At 38.2% G+C, this 24,665-nt stretch overlaps 1 protein-coding gene across 2 annotated transcripts; it reads right to left on the bottom strand.

Annotated features, from left to right (window-relative positions):
- Window positions 1–509: 509 nt before the first annotated feature.
- vps41 (VPS41 subunit of HOPS complex) lies at window positions 510–22,586 on the bottom strand. 2 transcript variants are annotated; one of them, XM_042510738.1, is made up of 28 exons: window positions 22,387–22,586; window positions 22,014–22,052; window positions 17,346–17,453; window positions 15,885–15,962; window positions 13,651–13,725; window positions 12,616–12,678; window positions 10,920–10,985; window positions 9,271–9,390; window positions 9,045–9,191; window positions 8,893–8,959; window positions 8,081–8,178; window positions 7,866–7,995; window positions 7,615–7,730; window positions 7,415–7,533; window positions 6,793–6,874; window positions 6,573–6,665; window positions 6,345–6,472; window positions 5,058–5,202; window positions 4,917–4,958; window positions 4,773–4,823; window positions 3,760–3,897; window positions 3,621–3,675; window positions 3,394–3,534; window positions 3,152–3,288; window positions 1,300–1,399; window positions 1,177–1,221; window positions 1,002–1,081; window positions 510–851 (listed from the first exon to the last, which is right to left on the bottom strand). In XM_042510738.1, the coding sequence occupies exons 1-28, from the start codon at window positions 22,405–22,407 to the stop codon at window positions 771–773; spliced, it is 2,565 nt and encodes an 854-aa protein (XP_042366672.1). In that variant the 5' UTR covers window positions 22,408–22,586; the 3' UTR covers window positions 510–770. The 2 variants fall into 2 exon arrangements, with proteins under 2 accessions (XP_042366672.1, XP_042366673.1); XM_042510739.1 differs by lacking the exon at window positions 22,014–22,052.
- Between the last annotated feature and the right edge of the window lie 2,079 nt (window positions 22,587–24,665).

Raw genomic sequence — 24,665 nt, 5'->3', positions numbered from 1 at the left:
TTTCAAAATAAAGGCAGTAAAAAAAGAGAGATAAAAAAATACACATTAGTGAATACTATGTGTGCAGGCAAGAATGTGTTTTATGAAAAGAAAATAACAAAATATAGGCAGTATACACAGTATATTACAACTACTACTAATCCTTATAGTAACAATTATATATATATATATATATATATATATATACATACAAAAATAAGGGCAGGATACACAGAATATTACTACTCGTACTCTTACTAATAATAACAAGAATGATAACAATAATAGCAGTAATAACAATAATAAAAATAATATAAATAAGCAGGGTTGAGACAGAATAAAAAGATATTTAAAAATAAATTAAAAGACAAATTTAAAGACCACTTAAATACAATTTGCAGTTATAATATATGACCCAAATATGGGTCAAAATTTAAGAAGATGGAGACCCAACAACTTCCAACTTCTCCGGATTTTATTTCTCCTCTGAATTGACTGACATGCATAATTATCAGACACAGACCCCCAAGAACTTTTTAGTTGATTTTATTTTTCAGATGTTGCAGACATTTTATCAACAAATCACATTAGCAACAAGCCCAACAAGTACTTTATAGTTGTTAGATGTAAATATACAGCGACAATCCAATATTAATGTTTTGCATTTTTGCAGGTGTACAGTTCAGTGGGTGAGGGAAAGTGATATGCATTGATCAATGCACTGGACAGAAAGGGAAAGCAACAGGGAAAGTAAAAGCATCAGTAATAACATTATGAGTGCACAAATCTCTTTACTTTTTCATCTCAAGGATTCCACTTCCTGGGCCACGCTTCTTTGCACTGCAGATGTTACAAAACTGCACCACAGGAATCTGAAACCGGAAAGAGAGAAAATGTACTTATTGTGGACAGCCAAGTCATGTTTGAGATTCTCGGATAAAACGGAATAATGTCTGAAACTGATGAAAGAAATAATGTGTTTTTTTTAAAAGAGTGACACAGATTATAGGAAAGTTACATACTGTTCCTGAAGATGGTAAACACTCTTTGTGAAACATGTGTCTGCAGTGAAACACCACCACATTGAAGGGTTTGGCCATGTCTGAAACACAAGTGTGAAGCAAAAAAATAGCAATGAATATCTTTCAAAAGCAATAAAACAGTAAAATACTTGATAAAACTGCATTGTAAACCCACCTGACGGTAATATTGTAGCATGACACGATTCGCAGATGTTCTCCTCTGAAAAAAACAAACCATTATGAGCACAGTTAAAAAATGACTGATGCTTCTCCACGAAAGCAAAGAAACTTCACCCACCGTCGACCCTGACTCCTCTCATCTGGGTTCGGTGCATCTTCTGGAGCAGCGAGAGAGAGTCGGCCACCAGGATCTTCTTACAGCCCTCCCTGAGGAGAATCTAAGAAACAAGAAAACAAAATGTTAATAACAAGCAAAATAACACAATAAACAGTAGGATAATGAACTAAAATCATAAATTCATTCTTAATTTTGTATTATTTCACCTTCTAAAATCACCCAAATTATTGCTCGAGTGAAACTTTATTACCTTTGCCAAAAAAATTATGCATTAGGTTCGTTTAGTTTGTCTGTTTATCTGCAGGTTATTGCTGGCCCAGTTTTTATAAAACTTGACAGGAGGATGTAGCATAGGTCAAGGAAGAACTTGGAGCAGATGGGGCGCCCAGTAGCTCAGATGGTGCATGCACAGAGGCTGCAGCAGCAGCGGGTTCGTTTAAAACTTCAGCCCTTTGCTGCATGTCATCCTCTGTCTTTCCCTTTTCCACGCTGTGAACTTTAAAGCTGACCTATATAATATAGGCAAAACGCCCCAAAATAAAAAAAATGTAAGCAGATATGAATCACAGGATGGATACACTTTTTTTGGCTTTCTCCTTCATTGATAGGACAGGTTAAATGTGAAATGGGGAGAGAGAAGGGGAGAGTTGGCAAAGAGTTGGCAAGAACACAGTTTTTGTTTTTGCTGCTCTACCAGGTGAGCTACTGGGCCCCCTGATATACTTTTTTTCCCCCACGTGTGCTTACATTGCAAAATAGGGCATATGGCCTTAGCAGAGCAAATGCTATACATCTTTAAATCCAGTAGATGGAACTAAAGTTACAGCAGCAGTATGTAATATTTAGTGGCATCTAGCAGTAAAAACTGCGGATTGCAACCAGCTGAAAATACGTGAACTCTGAATTTGATCATTTTTCCATAATATCAACATGAAAGCTGTCAACATACAATGGACTACACCAATTAATTCAAGACAACACAAAACAACATTTCCCAGGAGAGTTCAGCCCCCAACTTCCAACTTATTTACAACTGTCTCATGAGACTTTAGATTTAAGTCTCATCATCAGTCTGTTAGTGATCACAATTTAATTTCAGGTTTTTACTGCGAAAGAAATTATCCGCAGAGGTATATTCTTCACCAAAACAAAAGAACCTCGTGATTTAAACTGGTAAAAACCCTGAATAAAGCAATAACACGTAAAAAAATGAGTGTTTTCTGGCATTTATGTGGTACTGCTCTCTATGGTGGTATGATGCTTTTAACTTTGAATTGTTCTTTTGCATTGCGTTTTTTTTAAACTTCTCTGTGCAGCACCTTGAACCTATCTGTTTGAAATGTGCCTTATAAATAATACCGCCCTGCCTAATCTTTCTGTGTTTGTATAAAAAAAGCATTTAAATGTTTTGCTCCACTCCACTGAACATGCAGCGAGACAAAAAAAAACATATTTTAAATTTTTCCCTGATTTTTGACTTTGACTTTACTGATGCGTGTTTGAGGTGTTGGACCCATACTTGTGCATTCAATTATTTGTTGCTGCTTTGACACCTTTCTTTATCTTTAAACTATTTTCATCTTTTATTTCTGCTGAAGACATGTTGGTGGTTGTGAGGGACAGTTTTTACAGCTGTATCACTGTTTTTATGTAATTATCTGTTAACTGTTATAATGTGTTTTATAGTAATGCGGTCTTTGTCTCTGTTTTTTGGGGGGGTTGGCTGTGAGTTTTTGTGTTCTTTAATTTGTTTTTTGGCATCTGTTTGCGCCATGTTGATGGTTTGTGATGTGTTTGTAATAAGGTGAATCTCGTGTGTGAATAAAGCAAATCAAAGAGAATCACGTCTAACCTGCAGATTGTAGTCCTGCAGGATTTTAACAAGTGAATCTCTGAGGTTCGGGATCTCCATGCCCTCCTTGATGCGATGGATGAGCAGGATCGGATCCACGTGAGTACCGATGTTATTAAGGAGGCCGGTGATGAACGCTAGGGAGAAAGAAGCAGGCAGATAGAGACAAAGACATATTAGAAAAGGGAGAAAATAACAAAGAAAGACAGATTCAATCTAACGACAGGGTCAATGTGTCGTACGTGGTTTGTCTATAGAGTAAGAGATGAGATCCTCCCACAGCTCTGCATCGTCCTGCTCTTTGGCGAACTCTATGGCCTTGTCCACGTCCGCCAGCTCCTCCATGATCATCTGCAGAGCTCGCCTGCAGTTCCCCATCCTGCCTGGGAGCCAACATGCTGGGTTAGTTAACTTTTAATCATTTTAAACACACTTAAAAGAAGGAAAACAGGCTCCAACTAAGACTTACTGAGCAGGAAAACAGTCTCCTCGACAAAGTTCCTCTGCTGACAAACCTCGAGAGCCTGACAGAAAAGACAAAAGAGGACATAATTCATGTCTTGTAGCTTCTGGAAACTTTAATGTGCATTAGGATAATGTGTGAGTACCTTTTCAAGCGGACAGTGTGTGCTGTCTCTCAGGAAAGGTAGGAGATTCGGTCGGTCATACTCAGCGTACAGGCCAATCTGTCTCTCGTGGTATTTTTGGCCTTTGTGGTGGTCCCGCTTGAACAGTTTATGGAGGTACTTTGGGGAGAAGAGTCGTCACATCAGTTCTGAATTAAACTTTGAGAGTTAGCACGATTATACACAGAATAAATATTTGAACGCCGTGGTTTTTGCCCCCATTTTTCACAAGTTTAAGATACAGATCTAAGCCTTTTTTAGGGTCTCAATAGATATATTTCTCTCCAATTTTGGTCACAAATTTGTTATAATCCATGTCAGTGAGCTTTTCTCCTTTTCCACGATAATCCCTCACCTGACAGGTGTGACATATCAAGTGCTGATTAAACATATCATTACTACACAAGTGCGTATGGGGATGGTCACAGTTAAAAGCTTCTCGGAAATATCATATTTACCTTATTTACAAATTATGAACACATGAACTGCCCTCCAAAATTGTAATTACGAATGGGAAATTAGGAAATTTCGATGATACCCGAGCTGCCAAGTTGCCGTGTTTCAGGGCAGCAGAAATGGCAGAAAGCATGGAAACAGCATCGACAATTGACGGTAAAAAAATCATATATTTTGCTTTTTTGTTCGTAGTGGCTATCATTCGCCTTTCGTAGTTGCATATAACAACCTGAAGAAGGTGCAAGCCGATATGTGTTGGTGTTTTTTTTAATGTTTCTAGGCCCATGAATTAAAGGCCTTTCGTGCTTTTCAAACCATCCTGAGTGAGACCTGAATCTTTTGTACCACACTGCATTTTGGTTTTAAGTTCCTCTTTTTTTTCCACGAGCACCAGTGGTTTGAGGGACACCAGAAGCGCTCCTGCTACCTCTTTTTTCACTTGTTTTAACAAATTTGGGATTAAAAAAATCAAGACAAATACATGTTTTTTGTGCAAAGTCTTAGATTTTTTTCAGTTATTTAAAGTTATCTGGACTCACCACATGCAGAAGCTCAGGCCTGTCTGCTAGTTCCTCCACCACTCTGTCCGTCTATTAGAGGACATAACAGAAAAAGGATCAATGGGCTGCAGATTTTAATCGCATCCTTAAAAAAAAAGACAGTGAAAAGGAGTGCACACTCACCGATATCTTGTCTTCATTGTCGAGAAGCATGTCAACAGCTTTCTGTATATTTAGAGAATTTATTACTCAAACATCTAAGCTTTAAAATGAGAACGTAAACATGGAAAAATGTGAACACATAAGATGTTTTCAGGCTTTTACCTCTTTGTCAAAGTCCATGAGGAGGACGATCTTGTCCTCGATGGAGGAGAACAGGTTGTGTTTGTGGATCAGCTGGTAAACGTCTTTGTGCCTCAGTCTCAGGTAGATCTCTAAGGCTCGATCGTACCGCTGGTCGTACGTGTATCTGTAACAGCACCAAAAAACAACTATTTACTTTGTAAACTATTATTTTTGTTGTGTCAGCAGTGATTCTAAGTCATGAAAGACATAATACCTTCAACCCTACCGGCCCTTCAGACAAATGTTTGACCGAGCATTGGTAAAAAACACAGAATTTGACCTAAAACACCAGTATAGATGCCATGGTTTCAAAAAATACCAAACAAGTGACACTGCATTTCTCAGGGTTCCCAGACATTTTCATGGACTCATTTTCTAAACTTTTCTATTACTTTTCAAGAACCCTAATAATTATTTTTCTTTCCAGACTTGCCTGCCATTTTTCAAACATCAGATTCAGAAAATGAAGAAAACGCCTGTGATGGCAGACATAAACGTCACACATCGACGCATATCAGAGCTACGTTATGTCGTCAGCTCCAGAGGATTAATACGCCGTTATGTAACATTACGTGGAAGGTTATCCACGGAAGATAACTGTAACAATGACATTACACACAACAAAATTGCATGATTTTTCCAAAACTTGCAATGGTTTTTACTTATTCCATTACTTTTCCAAGTGTGATTGTAAAATTCCATGACCTTTCCAGGTTTTCCATGACTATAGGAACCCTGCTACCTTTCAAATGTGTATTAAATGATGCACACAATATTGAAACTTTTTCCATTTTGTTCTAATTTGAAAAAACATCAACTTGCTTTGAATATTTCCCTCAATATTTATTCAACTGGATATGGCATGCACATGTTAAAGGGACAGTTCACTCCAAAATCCCAAACATATTTTAATAATCTAAATTGTTTTGGTGTGAGTTGCCAAGTGTTGGAGATATCGGCTGTAGAGATGTCTACCTTCTCTCCAATATAATGGAACTGGACGGCTTGTGGTGCTCAAAGTGCCAAAAAAAAAAAAACATTTGGAAAGTCAACAATAATGTCTTTTTCCAGAAATCATGACACGGTTACTCAAGATAATCAACAGACCTTGTTGTGAGCAGTTTCATGTAGGAATTGTTTGTTTTTAACTCAATTACAACCAACAAATGTATCACCTCACAATACAGATTAATTAATAGCACTAAGAGGAAAGAGGCAAACTTTTAATTTTGATTTTGGGGTGAACTGTCCTTTAAGATCACTCACAGTTCAGCTAGTGTGGTGAGCAGCGTTCTGTTGGTCGGGTCCTTTTTCAGGTGATCGGTGACCGCCTGAACTATGGCCATGTTGTTGTAAAGCTCTCCAGGCCATTCTCGGATCAGCGTGGCAAAACCCTTTGTGGACAACACAGGAAGTGGAACAAACCAATAAGACGACCATCAACCAGTGGATTAATTTGTCACAGGAAGTCGACATAATTAAGGGACAAAATACCTCATAGTCAGTTTTGAGAAATTCGTGCAAGATCATTTCATAGATGGCCGGTCTGAGACGCAGATCTCCTCTGGGCAAATACTGACTGATGGCCTGAACATGGAAAGAGGTGGAAAAATATTCATAAGAAACTGATACCTGAAAAAAGACACAAAAACTTAAAGAATCACATTTCAGAGCTGATTTGTGACTGTAATCCCTGTTAATTATGCTCCATTACCTTCAGCTGTCCGATGGTCTTGAACCTGTATACTTCATTTTCCCATAGTTCCATGTTTTTTCCAAGAACCTTTTGACACTTTCTGCATTACAAAAAACAAACAAACACTTGAATCATTCAGATTAATCCTTAGGGCTCATTTTAATGTTACAAAACTGAAACTTTCAGCATCAAATGCAGCACATTCCCAGCAACATTTTTTTATAAAGAAGTATAAATTTTAATGAAAAAATAATAAAATAAAATAGCTCCCTGAGGTTTCACAAAGTAAAAGTTTCTCCCATGCTGACATTTTTTTGCACTTTTTGATTAATTAATTTTATTGTTGATCATTAAAATAAAACGCTGATACAGATAATCAGCAAAATGTCAAATATCGGCCCCAATAATCAGCCAGGCCGATAATCTGTTGACCCCTAGTAAAAATAAATTTGGCTCATCTTTAAGAGTGTTCACTTTCTCCACAATTTCAAATAAAGAAATGAGTGATGATTAAGCTTGACACTTAAAACAAAAGGTCTCTGTAATATGGACCCTAGAGATGTTAAAACGAAGACACACACTCACTGTACAACTTATCAGATGGATTAAATGACTGTAGGTCTGCAGAGGTTAAACCCACCTCGCTGCGCTGTCATAGTCTCCTTTCTCCACTAAGTGATTGATGTAAGCCATCCCAATTTTCTGCACGTCGTGTCTCTTGATGTTTTTGAAGCTGATCTCTGCGGCCATCAGAGCCTCCTGTCACAGTAACAGGACACACAGTTAAACTATGTAATTGTAGAGCGTAACCTTTGAAACATTCATAAAATTCACACAAACCTCATATTTCTTCTTCTCCAGCAGCCAATCAATATGGTCATCCTGGTCTCGCTCTTTGGCCACGACGACGTCTTTGGGACTGATGATGTAGAAGAGTGACTCTCCCTCTGAATGCTCTGTTAATGAAAATACATTTATGCCTCTGCCTGCTGCACATTACAGCTGACATTTGATGGTCCACGCATAATGAAATCAGAGCGCAGCAGAAAGGCCGCGTGACATTTCTCTGAGAGCTGTTTTTATAGTCTCACCGAGACGGTAGTCTCTGCACTCGTTGTCTTGGAAGTTGCGCACAGTCAGCGCGTCTGAGGAGATCTCCTCGCAGCTCTCGGGGAGAGGCTGGATGATGTCGAGGCGAGGCCGCGCACGAAACTCTTCATCCTGCACACACAGATACACACACAATGAGTACAAACTTTTACACCATATTCACCCCTTTAATATATAAGTGTAGAAGTATTGTTACCATGTGATCAGAGTTCTCCTTCACAAAGTACAGAGTGACGAGCTGATCTGCAAGCGGTGCCAGACCACTGATGAAGAACTCAGTCTCAAATGCAGACACTGTTTGAAAAAGAAACCAAACAAAGGCACAAATTGAATACATCTGTAAGCTGGTTGTGAGAAAAATAAGATATTCTGTGTGTGTGTGTGTGTGTGTGTGTGTGTGTGTGTGTGTGTGTGTGTGTGTGTGTGTGTGTGTGTGTTGCTGCATCTTGAAAATATCAGCTTTTTGACTTGACAGCTTGGGCAACTAACAGTTATATTCAGCTGATGAATGGATTATTTTCTTGGTGTATAGAGTGTCAGAAAATGGTGAAAAATGTTGATCAGTGACCCAGAAGATGTCTCTGAATGTCTTTTTAATTTTTTTTTTATTTATTGGAAGAACAATGCAAGGCAAATAATATAAATATAAACAAATATTTACCTTTAAGAAGCTGAAATTGGAGAATTTTTACTTTTTTTCCCCAAAAAGTGACTCAAACCAATTAATCAAATTAGTTGAAAAGTCATTTAATAATTGACAACTAATCAATAAATCAATTAATCATTGCAGCTCTCTTGACAACACAACCAGGACCTACTGTATCGACCTCTGCTACTCTCCTTATTGTTAAATGTTTCTGCATCATTATTAACTAACCAATAATCCATGTTTGTGAGGTTGTGTGCGTGTAAATGCATAAACACGTGGACGCATGCATATATGTGGTCACGGCAATCGCAAATTCTCATTTGTTATCATAGTTTATTATAATGTGCAATGTATTTTACCTATTTCCACATAGCGGCTGGGCAGATCTCTCATCTCTGTGGGATTTCTCTCCTTCACAACACAGATCTGAGGAGAAACAGGAAAATTACAGACAGTCTGGACCTCTGAAACTGCCAACATCAGTGGTGAATCTTATAGAAAAGTAAATAACCTTAATGGAAGTCCCCCAGCCAACAATGAGAGTGCTGTTGTCCTTCCAACACAGGCTGCAGGGGTACATATCCGGCCTCAGACTGACGTTATCCCGCAGCACGTTTGTGATCCGCTGTTTTGTACTGATATCATAGATTTTAACTCCCTAAAAGAAACCAAAATGTTAACATTTCACACATTCAGTGTTGCACTTTTTTATTAACTTCTGGTGACCGGTCACTCACCACATTGTTGGCCCAGGCGATGAGGTTAGCTCTCCACTGGATGTTAGTGATTGAGCCCTCGCCCTCATGCAGAACAGATGTCTTCCAGCGATTCAACCAGTTTCTTTCATACAAAAGCAGCTGAGAAAAAAAAAAAATTGAGTACTAAACGGTGTGCAGTTGTGCAGCCCGGCCTACAGAGGGCAGTAGATGAACAGCACATCACACAATGAGGAGCTGCGTCTGACAGAAGACTGAAACAGCCTTATAGATTAAACTGTGGCAAACTTTCTCATTCACGCTGAAAACGATGAAGTAAAACCAGATTTTCATCCTTATATGAAGATTTTAATTCCACTTCAGAGCATTTAGGCACACAGACGATGAAGACAGATTGTTCATTAGACTCCGCCTGAGTGAGAAGAGCTTCACATTAGCTTCAGTGGCGGAAGAAGTAATTTTACAGTCTCACATGGTCGATGTAATTTGGAGAAGATGGTGTGAAAGCCATAAAGAAAGAGCTGAAAACTTGACGCATTACAAGCACGATTTCATACATCTCTCATCATAACGGCTTCTTTAGGATACAGGCCATTTATTGTACTCGCTGTGCTAAGTATTTAAACACAAATCCATCATGTTTTTATGTATATTTACTGTCTCAGAGAGGTGTGTAAGCTCAGCAAGTGTGTTTTCTTTTATCAAGGTGGCCGCAGCACTACTTCTTCTATTGCAGTTTAATGTTCAGGCCTTGTATTGTACACACTGTGGAGGACAAAGCCTGTCATTCACATCCCCCGCATTGTTACTGTCCTTACTATATAAACTGATACAAAAAAAAACCCCAAAAATGTGCATAATATTACCAAGGATGCCGGGAGAAGGTTGTATAGGCTCTTTAATTCAGCGGTTGGGCGATGTTAATAAACAGTTTGCTCTACAAAGAGATGATATGACAAAAGAACTGTGGAGACAAAATTGAATTTCCTTTGACAGGATGTGGCTCCCGTTGAGGCTTATTGATTTTCATCACAGGCACATTGTGGAGGCCTTCACAACTTGGAACTGAGAGGAATCAGCGGCAATTGAAAGAAAATGGCAAAGTAACACTAACAATGGGGTTTCATAAAAAAAAGTTGTTTTCCTCACCCCCGTTGTATAAATGTCAGTATACTTTATTTATGGACGCTTTTGCAATGACGCTACTTCCTAGCAGTTTATAGTCGTGTGTACAGTCATTGCCTTGTTGGTTTTACTTTGTGGAAAACAAAAATGACTCATGTCTAAGATGGTTTTCACCTTCCTTTCGTAGTGACAAACCAACCAGAGACGACTTTCAGGAGAGAGATCACTGTATGCGCCCGGAAATCCTAAGACTATGTACCCTCTTGATAATGACATCTACTTGCCGTGCTTGTGAAGCATTGCCTTTCAAACACTGTTGAGCGAACAGCACTTTGTGAAAGTGGGCAGCTCTCCCGAGAGCACTCCAGCAAAGAGACAGAAAACTAAGAGCCTTTCACGCCAGACAAAAGGCCCGTGCATCGCCAGCCCAGCCAGAGTGAGAAGGTGTGCAGGATTCGGACACAATCAGGACAAATTATTGTGGAAGGAAATTGCGAAAACAGCACATAATGACTGCAAGAGTAAAAACTAGTGCTCAAACCTACCTTGTTGCCCCCGGTGACAAACTGTTTGTAGTTTGATCTGGTGAACTGAGGGTGTAACGCCACCACCTGCAAAACAATATATGAGGGGCAGGTTAGGCTATAGTGTCAAAACTATTATTATTTGTTTGTTGAGTTAAATGCATTTAATACATGGGCTGAGTATCGTTTAAAAAATTACGATGATAGTATCCTTTAGCCTTGTTTTCTCAATCTCAGTCTAGTTCACTTCAGTTTGTTAAACAGAACGATTATTTTTGTGTTTCAAATATCAATTGAATTATTCCATGATGCCCCATTCTTTTGTCGTCCCTTGTTTAGAAACATAGCACACTGACCAAAGATGGAGCTAGAAACACTGTAGTCAGTTAATTGGTCAAGAGAGAATCATCACTTTCAGTCAAAAAGGACTCAATGCACGAGCTCATTTTTTTTAATATCCCACCGACTGCGACAGAGACTCTAAACACTTCAGCCGGTTCTTTTTTGTTCTGAAAATGTGGGCATGCATCACTGCAACATGGGCGATCACTGAGGTGCAGATGTTGCTCTGCAAAAAGACTACATTGAAAGTTGGACGGAGATATGATTATGATGACTTTTCACCATCTGGTGAAAAACCTATATTCTAGAGCTCAGCCTATGGTAGAAACACAAAGGACTTCTAGGGTTAGGATACATGTCTGTACAGATTATGTAGGGTACAACACAGCATGTCTTTGGTGGAAACGTGACTTTGTAGTGATACCATTACCAATAAAGAACTTTATTTGATAACTTTTTTTTCACTAGATTCAATATCTATCATGCGAGTGAAAGCATTCAGTTACTTAAAATGCTGTACAGGCGTGTTGTATTATGTGGCACCCTGACACACTGAACTGCATCAAATACAAAGCGCTCGACTTCACCATAACACAGACTGAATGGTTTGTAGCTGCTGCAGTAGTGGGCCAATCACACTGCGCATTAAATCAAGTACACTTGCACTGATTGGCTGCAAGCAAAACCATACAAATAGTCATTTTTTCTAGATCTGGGTTCAAAAAGTATCAAATGCATGTATCATTTGACTGGAGAATTTTCATTACTATTCTTACTTTTCATTACAAAGTTATTTTGAACATCTGCTGGGTTAGCACGAGCTAATTCAGCAGCACCAGCCAACATCTAAGACTGATCCATAAAGGTTCACGGTTGATTGTTTAGTCATAAAACAGGCCTAACAAGTCACATCGACACTGCAACAGCTAGGCGTTGTTACTAAACCAATTAACAACCACTGAGTGAAGTCACTGTATCTGTACAGATTCTCACAACTGTCCTCAGCGAGGCGCTCACACTCCCACAGCAGCAGCTACAACCAATACAGTCTGTGGTGTGGTGAAGTTAAGCGCATTGTATTTGACAAAGTTGGCAGTTCAGCGTGCCAAGATGCCACCAAAACACTCAAAAGTGCAGCTGTACTACACGACACTTCATTCACATTGTGGTGATCAAATAAAGAACTCTATTGGTTTCAGTATCACTTAAATATTACTGGTACTATTATCGTAATTTTTGTAACAGTTCCCATCCCTCGTTATTTCGATCGACACCTTAAAGTTATTAATGTACTAATACCCAGCCCTAGATAATACTGTAGCAGCAGATGCATGCTAAGGAACTTAAGTTTTCAGAAAATCTGATATCAACTTACTTTGATGGGACAGTCAAAGTTCTCATGGAAGCCCTCTCTTGTATAGAGACCAAACACTTGAACCTGAAGCAAAGACGAGACGGCAGAACAACAAGCAAAAGGTGAATAACTCAAAATTTCTCCTTTAATTGCTGCCTCTGCAACTATCCGAGGCCAGCGGGGGGAATTGTGGTCAGAAAAGACTTTGATTGGCTCCCTACTTCTCCGCTGGGTCACCAATTAGTGGACAAGTTGATTCTTTGAACCCCGCAGGGTTTAGAAACAGGAGTCCTCATCCTGGACTCGACCACAGTTGGCTACAACAAACCCTAATGTACCATTAGAGTACATGACACCCAGTTTCTCTCCATCTGAGGCCCCCAAAAAAGAAGACATTTTTTTTTTGTAAAGTAGAGGAATAATATAAAACTCTGATGCAATCTCCTTTTTCGAAGCGCACCAGCGATTAAGGATTAAGTTAGATTTTCAAAGGATTAACAGCCAACTGAATTGGTTGAGGGCAAACAATTGCTGTAGCATTGATTTTAATTGTCTGCTCCACTTTTTTTGTGCGACAAGATCTTGTTTTTGCCACCAGAGTGCTAGAAGTAGGGGGAGGGTGATATCAGAGAGCATATCTTGACTGTGAAATCCATGAAGGATGGTGGTAATGATGAGAAAAGACAAGATAACAGCAAGGTGGAGAACATGGAGAGGGTATCCATAGACGGCTGATGGCTGACTGACAGCTCGACGGATCTGAGTGCAATCCTTTCCCCCTACTATTCAAAATAGGTACAAGCTTTTTATAAATTCACGCATCACGAAAAAAATATGTGTAGATATGGTGGAGATAAAACTTTGACTTAATGCTCCGACTGTGGAAGAACTGCCTTCTAAAAATTCACCACCAAAGTTCCACATCATTAGCATAAAGTTTAACGCTGATAAGATGAGTTTTATATGAATCTGAGGGTGAATTATGGAAGATGAAAAACACTGATTTTTTTTCGCCCAAGGATCAGTAACCAGCGGCGATGAGCGGAGAGATCTCACCTTCCCATCCTCGGAGCAGATGCCCACATGCTCTCCACTTTCATCCAGACTGATCTGGTTGATCTTCACTGAACTCTGTGGAGACACAATATCATGGCATCTTTTTTTAGAGGCGGGCGAATATCTTTGCGGCTGGCCAAATGCTGCTGGCTGACATTTTACCCCATTAAGTGAAATGCCAGAAAAAGCGAACGGTAAAAAAAAATTTGAGTATGTAATGGAAGCACAGTCCCATATGTGTCAATGCACAGAGCATGGCATTAATACTGTGAAGGTTAGTGGGTCCCAATCCACTGCTGATGCTTTTAAATTTTACATTCATGACACTATGAGACTCTTTGGATAAAAGGATCAACTAAATGGCACACATTGTAATACACGTTGCTTAAAAACTGTCCTTAAAGGAATAATTCACCAACAATACTAACATTTGTATATCAATTATTATATCAAAACACTGAATTTTGAGAAGAATACTTTGTTTTCACCTATGCCTCCATGGTGAATGAAGAATCCAAAAACTGAGAAAATTCTTGATAATTTGGAGTAAAAATGGGTAAAACATTTATTCACAAACTCTCTCACATCTTGTGCAGTAAAGTCTCATTTATCCAGTTGTATGCGCAGTACTTCCCACATAAATGCATTTTCGCTAAAACACTAAAAATTTCCCCCCTTTTTGGATTCTTTGTTCACTGTGGAGGCATGCATTAAAACTGTTTTCTTCACAAATCCAACATAACATTGGCTGAGCGATTGATTTAGTCATTTTTCGAGTGAAGTGTTCCTTTAAAGCAGTGATACTCAACTTACAGCCCGTGCGAGCAAAATCTGGCCCCCAATAGGGTGCCAGATGGACCCCCAACCATTTGCTAATTCACAACTAAAATCTATTGATTCCCATTGGGAATTTATTTTGTACTTTTAATGTAAATACGATGTCAGCATTTTAAATAAGCATCAAAATAGAGCTTGAGGAACCTGAATTTCCCTAAATCCTAAAAACACCCCTGCATACACCATACCTATTTTCGTCTGGCCCTTTGGCCACTTGACATTTTGCAGGCCAGGCAAGCAAGTTGAGTATCCCTGCTTTAAAGGCTTAACTGTGTAGAACTAAAAGAATAAAGTTCTTGCTTATAATACCTTTAAAATGTGTCCAGTGCTTTAATTCACCTAGTTATTTGGGGGTCATTTGAAATCCTTTTCTGCTTTTCACTGAATTCTGCTCAAGCTAATTTTGAAACTACGTCACAAATGCATCAGCCAGAACTCAGCGGTGTCTCCGCTGTTCATTGAAAGCGCGTCCTTGTTTCTTTCAGGCGATGACTGATAGCTGGCAGTGAGTTCCTCAGGTGAGTAGCACTTGAATCAATGCGCCCAGCAGGGACACTGCAGTTAGAAGCACTAATGCAGGTACATTCATGTAAAATGGCCCCTTTGTGTTGATCAAATCAGCCTTTTTTTTTTTTTGCACATTAAATTATTGTTCAGTAGTCAATCCCAAGGTCAAGTGAACAGAAATGCATAAGGAAAGTAAAATAATGAGACATAGACATATACGATCACAGTCTGTTATAAAACCATAAATATGGGATCCCTAATTGTCTCTAAAAATTAGAAGTTATATGTAAAACACACTGTGCTTCTGCTGTGTTTCAAAGAAAAGGTTCACATGAAGACTGTTAAAGGAATAATTCAAAATTTTGGGAACTATGTTTATTAAATTTAATTTAAATGACTTAAATCAGAAGACTAATACATGTATCTGTTACATATTAGACTACAGCTAGCAGAGTCCTGTGACCTGTTGTCATATGTTACAAATAATTTCTTCCAACCTGAAAAATATGGACATGCCTCCCGGCAACAGAAAATTTGCATTGCGGGCCGCTGCCTGGTGTGTTTTTGGTGTTAAAGCCCAGAAGAATCCAGAAAGTTAGGTGTCATGATTTATTTATACTTAAGCATGTGATGAGTATGATATATTGGCTTGATTTATATTAAACAGGTATAATGCTTATCATGTTCACAGTTATAGTTGAATTGCTCACATTTGTTCACTAGCATTAAACAATGTACCCATATATTCATAACTCCTCAAATGGGGGTATTTCCACTTGATTTTTTATTAATAAATATATCATTTAATTTGTGCTTTAGCATAGCTAAGATGTGAGTCACACATACGGTAATGAATTTCATAATTCTAATTAGTATTTTAATGTACTTACAATTTCAAACTTCTGAGTTACATTTCCTTGGATGTCCAACAGGAAGACTTTCCCAAAATGTGTACCTAGAGCCAGAAACTGAGAAAGGACAAATGCAATGTAAATTAAACCAGAAGACACATGAAACAAATTCAAGATATGGAAAAAGAAAAAAAAGAAGAAAAAAAAAAAAAAACTTGTGCTGACGAAGGCTGTGGAAGAGGATAAAAAAACACTTCCTGGAGCTGGAGCGACATGGGCAGAGTGGGGATTGGGTGGGCTCAGAGGCAAAACTGTGAAATTGCAGGGGGTGGAAAAGCCCTATTTATTAAAGCATACAGTGTGAAATGGCATTTTTTTTTCTCAAATTAAAATGCTTAAGCATAATAAATGCACTGTACATCTGACTTCTTCCCATGCTCCCCATGCAACCCAATCACCTCCCTGCCCAGCACAGAGCTATTATTTCTCCTGCGCAGCAACTGGTTTCTGTGTTTTGTGCTTCAGCAGAAGTGCACGTGTGCATGTGTGTGTGTACGTGAGTCCACTGGGACAAAAAAATTATAGAAACTGGGGGCTTTTGGCATTAGATTAAGTGTGTGTTCTTCCACCCCAGCCCCTGCTCCATGCCCTCCTCCTAATCCCCCTCCCTTCTCGACCAGCATGTGGATGTGCGGCGAGCCCACCATGCTTCAGTGCAGTCTATAATGAAATGCTTATATTTACAGGCACAGCTGAGCATGTCAGACAGAGCCCCTGCAATCTCCCCAAATAAAATAACCAAAAATAAATAAATAAAGGGTTCAACCTTGTGAGGCGGAGCGACTTTTAAAGGGATTTATCAGAATGGAATTGTTCAAATGAAATTCCGATTCAGACACTTAAAATATGAGGCAACATAAGGCAACGTGTGCCGTCGGTGGCTCTGAGGTTGTGGGGGTGGGGGCTGGTGTGACCACACAGGTAGCACAATGTACACAAGCACAGAAATCCCAGGAAGAAAGACAAGTCAGATCAAATATGGAATTTCAGCAAAACAACGTCTCTCACTGTGACACCGTTACTATTTTGAGGTAAAAAAAAAATCCTCAAAGTAAAAATAAATAAATGAAAATCAATAGAGGTTAATAAAACATCAGGTGAGGAGACATAACTGGGTATGACTTTTGCTCTGCTCAGGCGTGCATGTGTGCTGCCGGTGCCACAACGATTAACCATCTCGCCAAGAGTGGCCCTCTTAAAAATATCAACATTGGACAAACGCAGGAAAGGAGCGAAAAATATGCAAGAGTGGGAGTAAAAGAGAAGACAATGGTGCCTGGTGTCTTCTGATGTACCTCCCTGAGTGGAAAAACAGGGCAAGGTGAGAAAAGAATGGGCTGCCATCCCTCAAATGTGCACATAAACGATGTGGAATCTGTACTCGAGAAAGGTGAACCTGAGAGTGAAATGCCCTTGCGAGTGGTGGATTATAACCTCTACCTTGTCATGGACGGTCATACAGCTGGCTGCATCCTTCTGGAGGATTTCTGTCACCCCATTGGAGAGCCTCTCATACTTCAGCTTGGGCTCCTCCTCGCTGTCCTCCTCCTGTATAGACGTGCAAAATGGGCTCTCACTATAACATTTTCTTTAAAGGTAATCATTACAACAGGACGGTGTCCTCTCACAGATGCTAAAGTTCACAAAGACAAAACTCTTCACCATATAAATATACAATACATCCACCAAAAGTCATTCAAATCCTGTAAATCTGATTTACTAAAAGCAAGTTTGAAGATTTAAAAAAGGGGTTACTTCATATGCTTCCACCTCAACTTAAAGGTGCCCTGTTGAGTTTTTGACCACTAGAGGCGCTATAGAGCAATATTTATGTGCAAGTCTTCACGATTTGCACATACTACATGCTGCAATGCTTGAGGGAGGTTAAAAAAACCAAGATACAGGTGTTGCCATCTTGTGAGGGAGATATCACTGAGAGCTGGAGTCTGCGATATCCGCAGTGCTAAGAATTGTAAATTTGACAATGGAAATTTTGCAGCTCTATTATTATATATCTATTATATCTCGAATTTCCAACTAAATCATTAAAACTTAAATATATTTTATTCACTATCACAAATGACAAAGAAAATACTTACACTTAAACTACATGTAAGAAGCTAGAAACACAGAACGTGTGTTTGAAAATGACTGAAACGATTAACCAATTATCAGAATCATTTTCTGATGATCAATGAATTATTTCAGCTCTACATCCACTAATCCATTAATAATACTACTAAAAAAGACATTATTACAGCAGGGCCCTTCACTAACATCAGGGTTCATACAGCTTACAGCAAATTAAATTTAAGACTTTTTAATGCCACTCAGAATTCAGACCAATTTTCTAATAATAAAAATTTTTTTGTCCAGTGAAAAAGTTGGATTAACCTCTTTAAATGTTTGAAAAATAACTATTTTTAGAGTAGAGCACATGGAAGACAATGGACACATTATATTATCATAAAAGTATCTATTTAGTTTACCAAGATAAGTGGGAAATATTTGGCATTTCTGACACGTTTCAGGACGATTTTGTGTTTCTCAATCTGCATGTGAGATTCCACTGCTTGGATTCCCATCATGACGAATTAAAGAAATGAAATGCATTAAATCATTTAACGAAAAAAAAAAGATATAACCAATTATATTGATATTTAACAATGCAATGTCAGAAAAAAAAGGAATCATAAAATCCCACTTCTCATGTCTGAGCATTTTTAAGACTTTTGAAAGATTAATTTAAGTTGATGTAATACCAACAAAGGCCTTTATTTTAGATTTATGAATGTAATGCCTTTTAAGACTAAGGATCTGCAAGAACCCTGTAACTGATACATTTTTGGGATGCACATTTAAATGTCCACCATTACTGCCACACTGTCACTGAGCACCACACTTATGCTCGACCCTACATGTACTCTGGCCTCTTCAAGGCAATTCATATGTCTTGCATGTGTGTATCAGGAGATAAATAAATGCAAGACAAATTTCCATTACCTTGCGTAAAATGCAGCATGAAGGAATCTTAAATTTCCACGCGACCGTTCATCCCCAGTGACATACATGAATTTAGTCATTTCATAAAGCAAACTTAAGGTATTCTACTGTGTTACACTTTCCAGCGTGAGCCAACATTTGCGGCCAGTCACAGCCTGAATATTACTCATAATTCAGTTTATAACCAATGCTGCACAGTCTGTGGCTGCCCAGAGGGTGCATCAACTCAAAACATTGTCTGCCATTATGTGCTACTGGGTTGGAGGTGGGGGACAATAGCGTGGAAAAAATGTTATTTTCAAAAACAATCCTTTCCCACTCAACAACGCCATATCTAGGCTATTTCCTGTGTATTCTGGTTGTGAGATTTCTGATGCGGGGGCATTTGTCACGGGTTTCAAAGGTGTATCAAACAACAAAGGCAAACTTCATCCCTGGAGAGAAACTACCTATTTTCAAACTTTTGGCATCTCTTGTAAGTTGCTTTTGTTTTTGTCAACTCCTGAGCTGGCCTTCGTCTTGTAATCATTTTGGCCACATGCTTTGTCTATTGACTGTTAAGAAGCAACAGCCTGGACCAAGTCTAAATAAAGAGATACACACTGAAGACCGCACTTATCACAAACTCACATTCAAGGAGAGGAAGAAGGACATGTCTTCTTCAGTATTACAAAAATAATGAATCATTTGCCACCCACTCCTTCATTTCTCTCTGTCATAAATACAATGTACAGATGAAGGATGAATAATAAGAAAAAATCTTAATAAAGGAGTACAGAAACGTGCTTTTTAGGACCCTAGTTATAAAATAAAAACATATTTTGTGAGTAGATCTCTTGTTTCTTGTTTCTGTTTTCTCAGCTACTGACTGCACCTTTCGTGTTGTAACCATTCCTGCCTATTAACATTTGAAATACACCATGCTGAACTATAATATTCTTCAAATACACAAGACACAAGTACAAGTTTCAAATATATTGCGGATCTGAGGCTAAAATGTGTCATGTGGTGTACAGATTTTAAAGCCCTTCTATGCAAATTTGTGATTTGTGATACTGGGTTATATAAATATAACTGACTTGACATATCTCGCTTCATATTAAGATAGTGAATTAATCAACTTCTACGCCTTAATTATGTTTTTCTGACTTAAATACTTAAACTATATGTCCTTTGTGATAGCAAAGCTATGAAATCCAAACAAATGTTATCACAAAATTTGTACAAACTCTCAGACAAAAAAAAAAAGGAAACCCTCCCCATTTTAAATTAATTAAGGACTGAGAGCAGATATTGTAAATATAGCAATAAAAATTAAAAAATCCTCAGATTAGGATCAAAGTGGTTGGTTAAGTACTTTCTAACTGATTTCTATCAAGTAAATCTATTATTTTATTTCAGTGCTAAAGTGAAGAACTAAAGTCTAAGAAATAAAAGGCGCTAACAAGAACCACATTATGGTTATTATCTTAACCTAATTAAATGCATGATAGCAGCATAAAATTTCTAATTTACTGATTTAGATAAACTTTTTAAGTTGCAAACATTATTGAATGAGTTTGGTTGAGTTAAAAATAAATTAAATATTATAATTAAATATTCTGTGCAATTTAAACTTGTTAATTGATTTAAAACAAAATTCAGGTTGATTTAACTTAATTAAACTGGCATGATAATTTAACTTTTCTCCCCCTTGAGTTTAGGATTTCAAGTACCCTACCCTGACTACTTGACATGCCTGGAAAAATTCAGACAGTTAAGATTGCAACACATATTTAGCAGTGTAATTTGGCCTACATACCTTCTAGTTCAGCACACCAGTGAATAAGAATAATAGCATTTAATTTAATTAATTTAATTTGCATTTAAAAATCTGGTCAGCTTGAGAGAACTTTTAATTTCTGCCATGGGGAGGAAAAGCATGATTCAATATTTGCTTATGGGTGTAACTGATACGTTGTGTAATCTAATTTTATTCACAGACACATTTTAAAAAATCTTCATAGACAGCCTTGTAGTTCCACTTAAAAAATGTGGTGTTATTGATTATTAGGTACTTAAAAGTCTTAAAAATGTCCCTCATCTCAGCATAGTATTCATTGCACATGGAATCTGCTGCTATGGGTTTGATCCACTGTACTCCAAAACTAAAATAAAACCTTTTTCCTTGACTATCTGAGGCGTCAAAACAAGAGCAATCCAAAACAAGCTTATTGCTGTATTACAGTCATAACAAATCAGACTAGTCTGGCCAGATGACAAATGCGGTGAAGAGCATGCCTTTTACTTCCAAGATCAAATTGTTATCCTGCTCATTTCCTCTGTGAGCAGCAGTGTAGAGCATACAGGCCCTAACTTCCTTTATCCAGCAAGGCTGCTGTCAAACAGGTAACAGCAGCAGCAGCAGTACATTATTTTGCAGCATTCCAAGTAAATAATCAGCTGCTTGCAGCCCTTTGGAAGAGAGACACAACCCCACAGTCTATAGTGCTTGTTTCCCTGTGAGTGTTCATGTCCTGCAGTACTGAAAACCCGATGTAGGTGCTCTTTCTATAACAAGCCTGGAATTTCCGCCTTTTCCTTACCTTTAACTGTTTTCTCCAGAGAGCGTTTCTCTGATATTTCATTCAATTCTCCGCTTCCTATAAAAACACTCCCCTTCCTGCCAGGCTGATGTATAAAGCTATATTTTATTTAACCTACTTGTGATTCTCAGAAGCACAAGTGTACTGTAACACGCCGAAGCTCAGTCATAATATTGATGGATCTGGAAAGCCATCTGTAATTCATGAGTGTTTGACACCTCTCAAAATCTTACAAAGATCCTTCCGGGATCAAGCTGGGTTGATAAAGGCTGGGCTATGTATTACAGTCCTTTCAGTAGGCAGTGAGCTTTACTTGAGTTCAAAAATCACCCATGCTTGACAGAACTATGCACAGCACTGTCACTGACAATATGCTGCTCTTGATGCATTTCGACATACTGGTGCAACTGCATGATATTTTTGGGTGTAATTTTTCCCCTTTTACCTCCATATAAACTTCTTCTCAATGTTTGTCTTTTTGCAAGAGAAAGAACTGGCAGCAAACTGTATTGTTTCTTACCTCAGACTCACTTGTGAATTCCTCACTTTGTTTCCTGCCCTGAATGAAGAGACAGCATGAGTAGACTGTGGTACTACATTTAAAGTGAGAGTACATTACAATATAATTTAACTCAAACATGGACTGTAGAGATTGGCACTGCAGCTACAATGCTTTACTTACAACAAGCAACACATATAGGCTATTCAATCGATGTAGAGCTATCAAATCAGATATCTAAGCTTTACACACCACACAAACTATGAGATAATAAGCTAAATCAAATCAAAAGGCAGCTGACAGCACAACGACCGCGATTTCTATCTATTTTTATTCATATACACGTAAAAAAAACATCAACATTAGCCAGCTAACGTTAGCATGTTGTGCTTACCTGCTCATCTACTTCCGCCATCGTTATGTCCGAACAGATTAGTTAAATTATCTCAATACGTTTTCAAAGATAACATCTTAAAGATAACACAATATCGCAATTAGGTCAGCTTCATGTCAAAAATATCTACCGTACAACAAAGTGATGTTTGTTGTCGAAGCCTGCTCTTTCTGTCATAAGTTAAATCACATGACAGAAACAACGCCGTGAAGCATTCTGGGTATTGGAGTCGTTCAGGCACAAAGACGCCAACCGTCGAAAGGAGAGACGATGACAATAATTAACGACAGGTGAGACCTAAAGTGTGTCTTTTAGCGTATTTTTTAAATTTATCCAAAGCGTTTTCACCTTCAAAACTCGGTTATACTTTGTTAAAACGTTATTATTTCACTTCTGTACATATTTGACGCAGTAAATTAACTAACCGTTAAGCTAGCAAGTTTCTAGAAAAGTGACTGTTAGCTTATTTTGTCAGTTGGATAAAGTTAAAGGTCTTTCAAAGTCTCAAACTGCGACGTGGCAGGTAGGATATTCTCGAAACCATAAATCATATCTTATAAGAGTTTTTATTACCCCAATTTAAACAATTTGAATATGCGTCAAATTAAATTAATGCTAAACGAACATTTAGCTCTCCACACTTTACCTAGGTGGATTAAATAGTTGATAGCTAACGCTAGCTTCTAAGATATGAGGACTTTTCCTTGTAATCATTTTTGATTGTTTAGGTTTATTAAATTGATTTGAAATGCTCTGCATCAGTACTTTTTATTTTTAGTGCTTGAATACATTTTCCTGATTGTATTTACACAAGTTTACATGAGTAACATTTCTAATGCAGGGCTTTTACTAGTAACAGAGTATTTTTGCAGTGTGGTATTAATACTTTTATTTAGGAAAAGGACCTGAATACTTTCTCCACCCCTAAGAAGCCAACACTACTTATTACTTCGTAGATTTTATCGCTGTTTCTCATATAAAACATGTAATAAGCAATATAAAATGCAATGCATTTTAGAAGAAATTGCCAGCATTACATAAAGTAGTTCAACCACTGTCGGCAACAACAGTGCAATACTACTTAAATAATTAATAGGTAATTCTGAAGCATAATGAGAGCATTAACTTCTACTGGTAACGCTTTCATAGCAGTTAAATGCAGGACTTTTTTTGTAATGGGGTATTTTCACATTAAGTCAAGGATCTAAATACTTCTTTCACCATGGAGTGAAAATTGCAGTACAGCAATATTAAAATACTTAATTACAAGTACAAGCATTATTTTAAGTATTATTAGAACATATACTTAACATAAAAGTACTCATTATGCTAAATAGCTCCTTTCAGAGTGTTATATTTTTAATATATTTTTGGGCAAGGGTATTTCAACAATGCATCATCATTTTTTGAAAAGGTTTTGTATGTAAAATATGATTCTGCAAAGTACAAGACTTCCCTCTATAAGGTAGAGGAGTAGACAGATGAAGTGGTGAAAATGCAAGTTTTACCAAAAAAAAAAAAAAATACACTACAGTACTAAATGCACGTAGTTACTTTCCTCAACTGAGTGACTTTGAAGATGTGATCTGTGATCTGTGAAGATTTTTCTGAACTTGTCACCTGTGCGTCCCTTTATAAACAATCCCTCTGCATTCATTTATTCATTTTCTGTAACCACTTATCCTTTTCAGGGCCGCAGAGGGCCTCGACTCTATCCCAGTTGGCACTGGGCGAGTGGGGGGTTACACCCTGGACAGGCCGTCAGACTATCACAGGGTTGACACACAGAGACAGACAACCATTCAAGCTCACATTCACACTTACAGGTAGGTAATAAAGAGTCATTACTTTACCTAACGTACACGTCTTTGGACTGTGGGAGGCACCCAGAGAAGACCCACTCCCACACATGCAAACTCCACACACAAGGGCCCCCAACCAGCCAGCGGATTTGCTGGAAGGCGACACTATATTTATAAACCTTTGGGCAAAATGGCCCTTAACTCTATGTCTTATCTTGAATTTCATCCGGAGTGGCATTAAAAAAATATTAAATTTAATTTTCCTTATGCTGTAGGAACCCTGTTAATAGTTTTACTGTCAGGATAAGAGATCAAAATCTCGACACAGAAGACTGTGTTCATTCATGATGTAAAAACAGTCATGAGCTCATTGGCTCTGTGTATTCCTAGACATTCCAGGACTTGACGGCCAAATGAATCCCTCAGACGTTAGTTGACTCCAGGTCCTTCTTCAACCCGCTGACAGCTGCTTGCCAG

This window comes from Plectropomus leopardus, chromosome 21 (assembly GCF_008729295.1).
Source record: "Plectropomus leopardus isolate mb chromosome 21, YSFRI_Pleo_2.0, whole genome shotgun sequence".
Classification (NCBI taxonomy): domain Eukaryota; kingdom Metazoa; phylum Chordata; class Actinopteri; order Perciformes; family Serranidae; genus Plectropomus; species Plectropomus leopardus.
Note: the sequence above shows the minus strand (reverse complement) of the source record. Positions and strands in the feature narration are given on the sequence as shown.

Coding starts and splice junctions, on each gene's coding strand:
- vps41 (XM_042510738.1), bottom strand. CDS start 22,407: ATGGCGGAAGTAGATGAGCAG. Junction 10,986..12,615: donor ACTTTGACTGTCCCATCAAA/GTAAGTTGATAT, acceptor ATTGTTTTGCAG/GTGGTGGCGTTACACCCTCA. Junction 6,666..6,792: donor AGACCATCGGACAGCTGAAG/GTAATGGAGCAT, acceptor TTCCATGTTCAG/GCCATCAGTCAGTATTTGCC.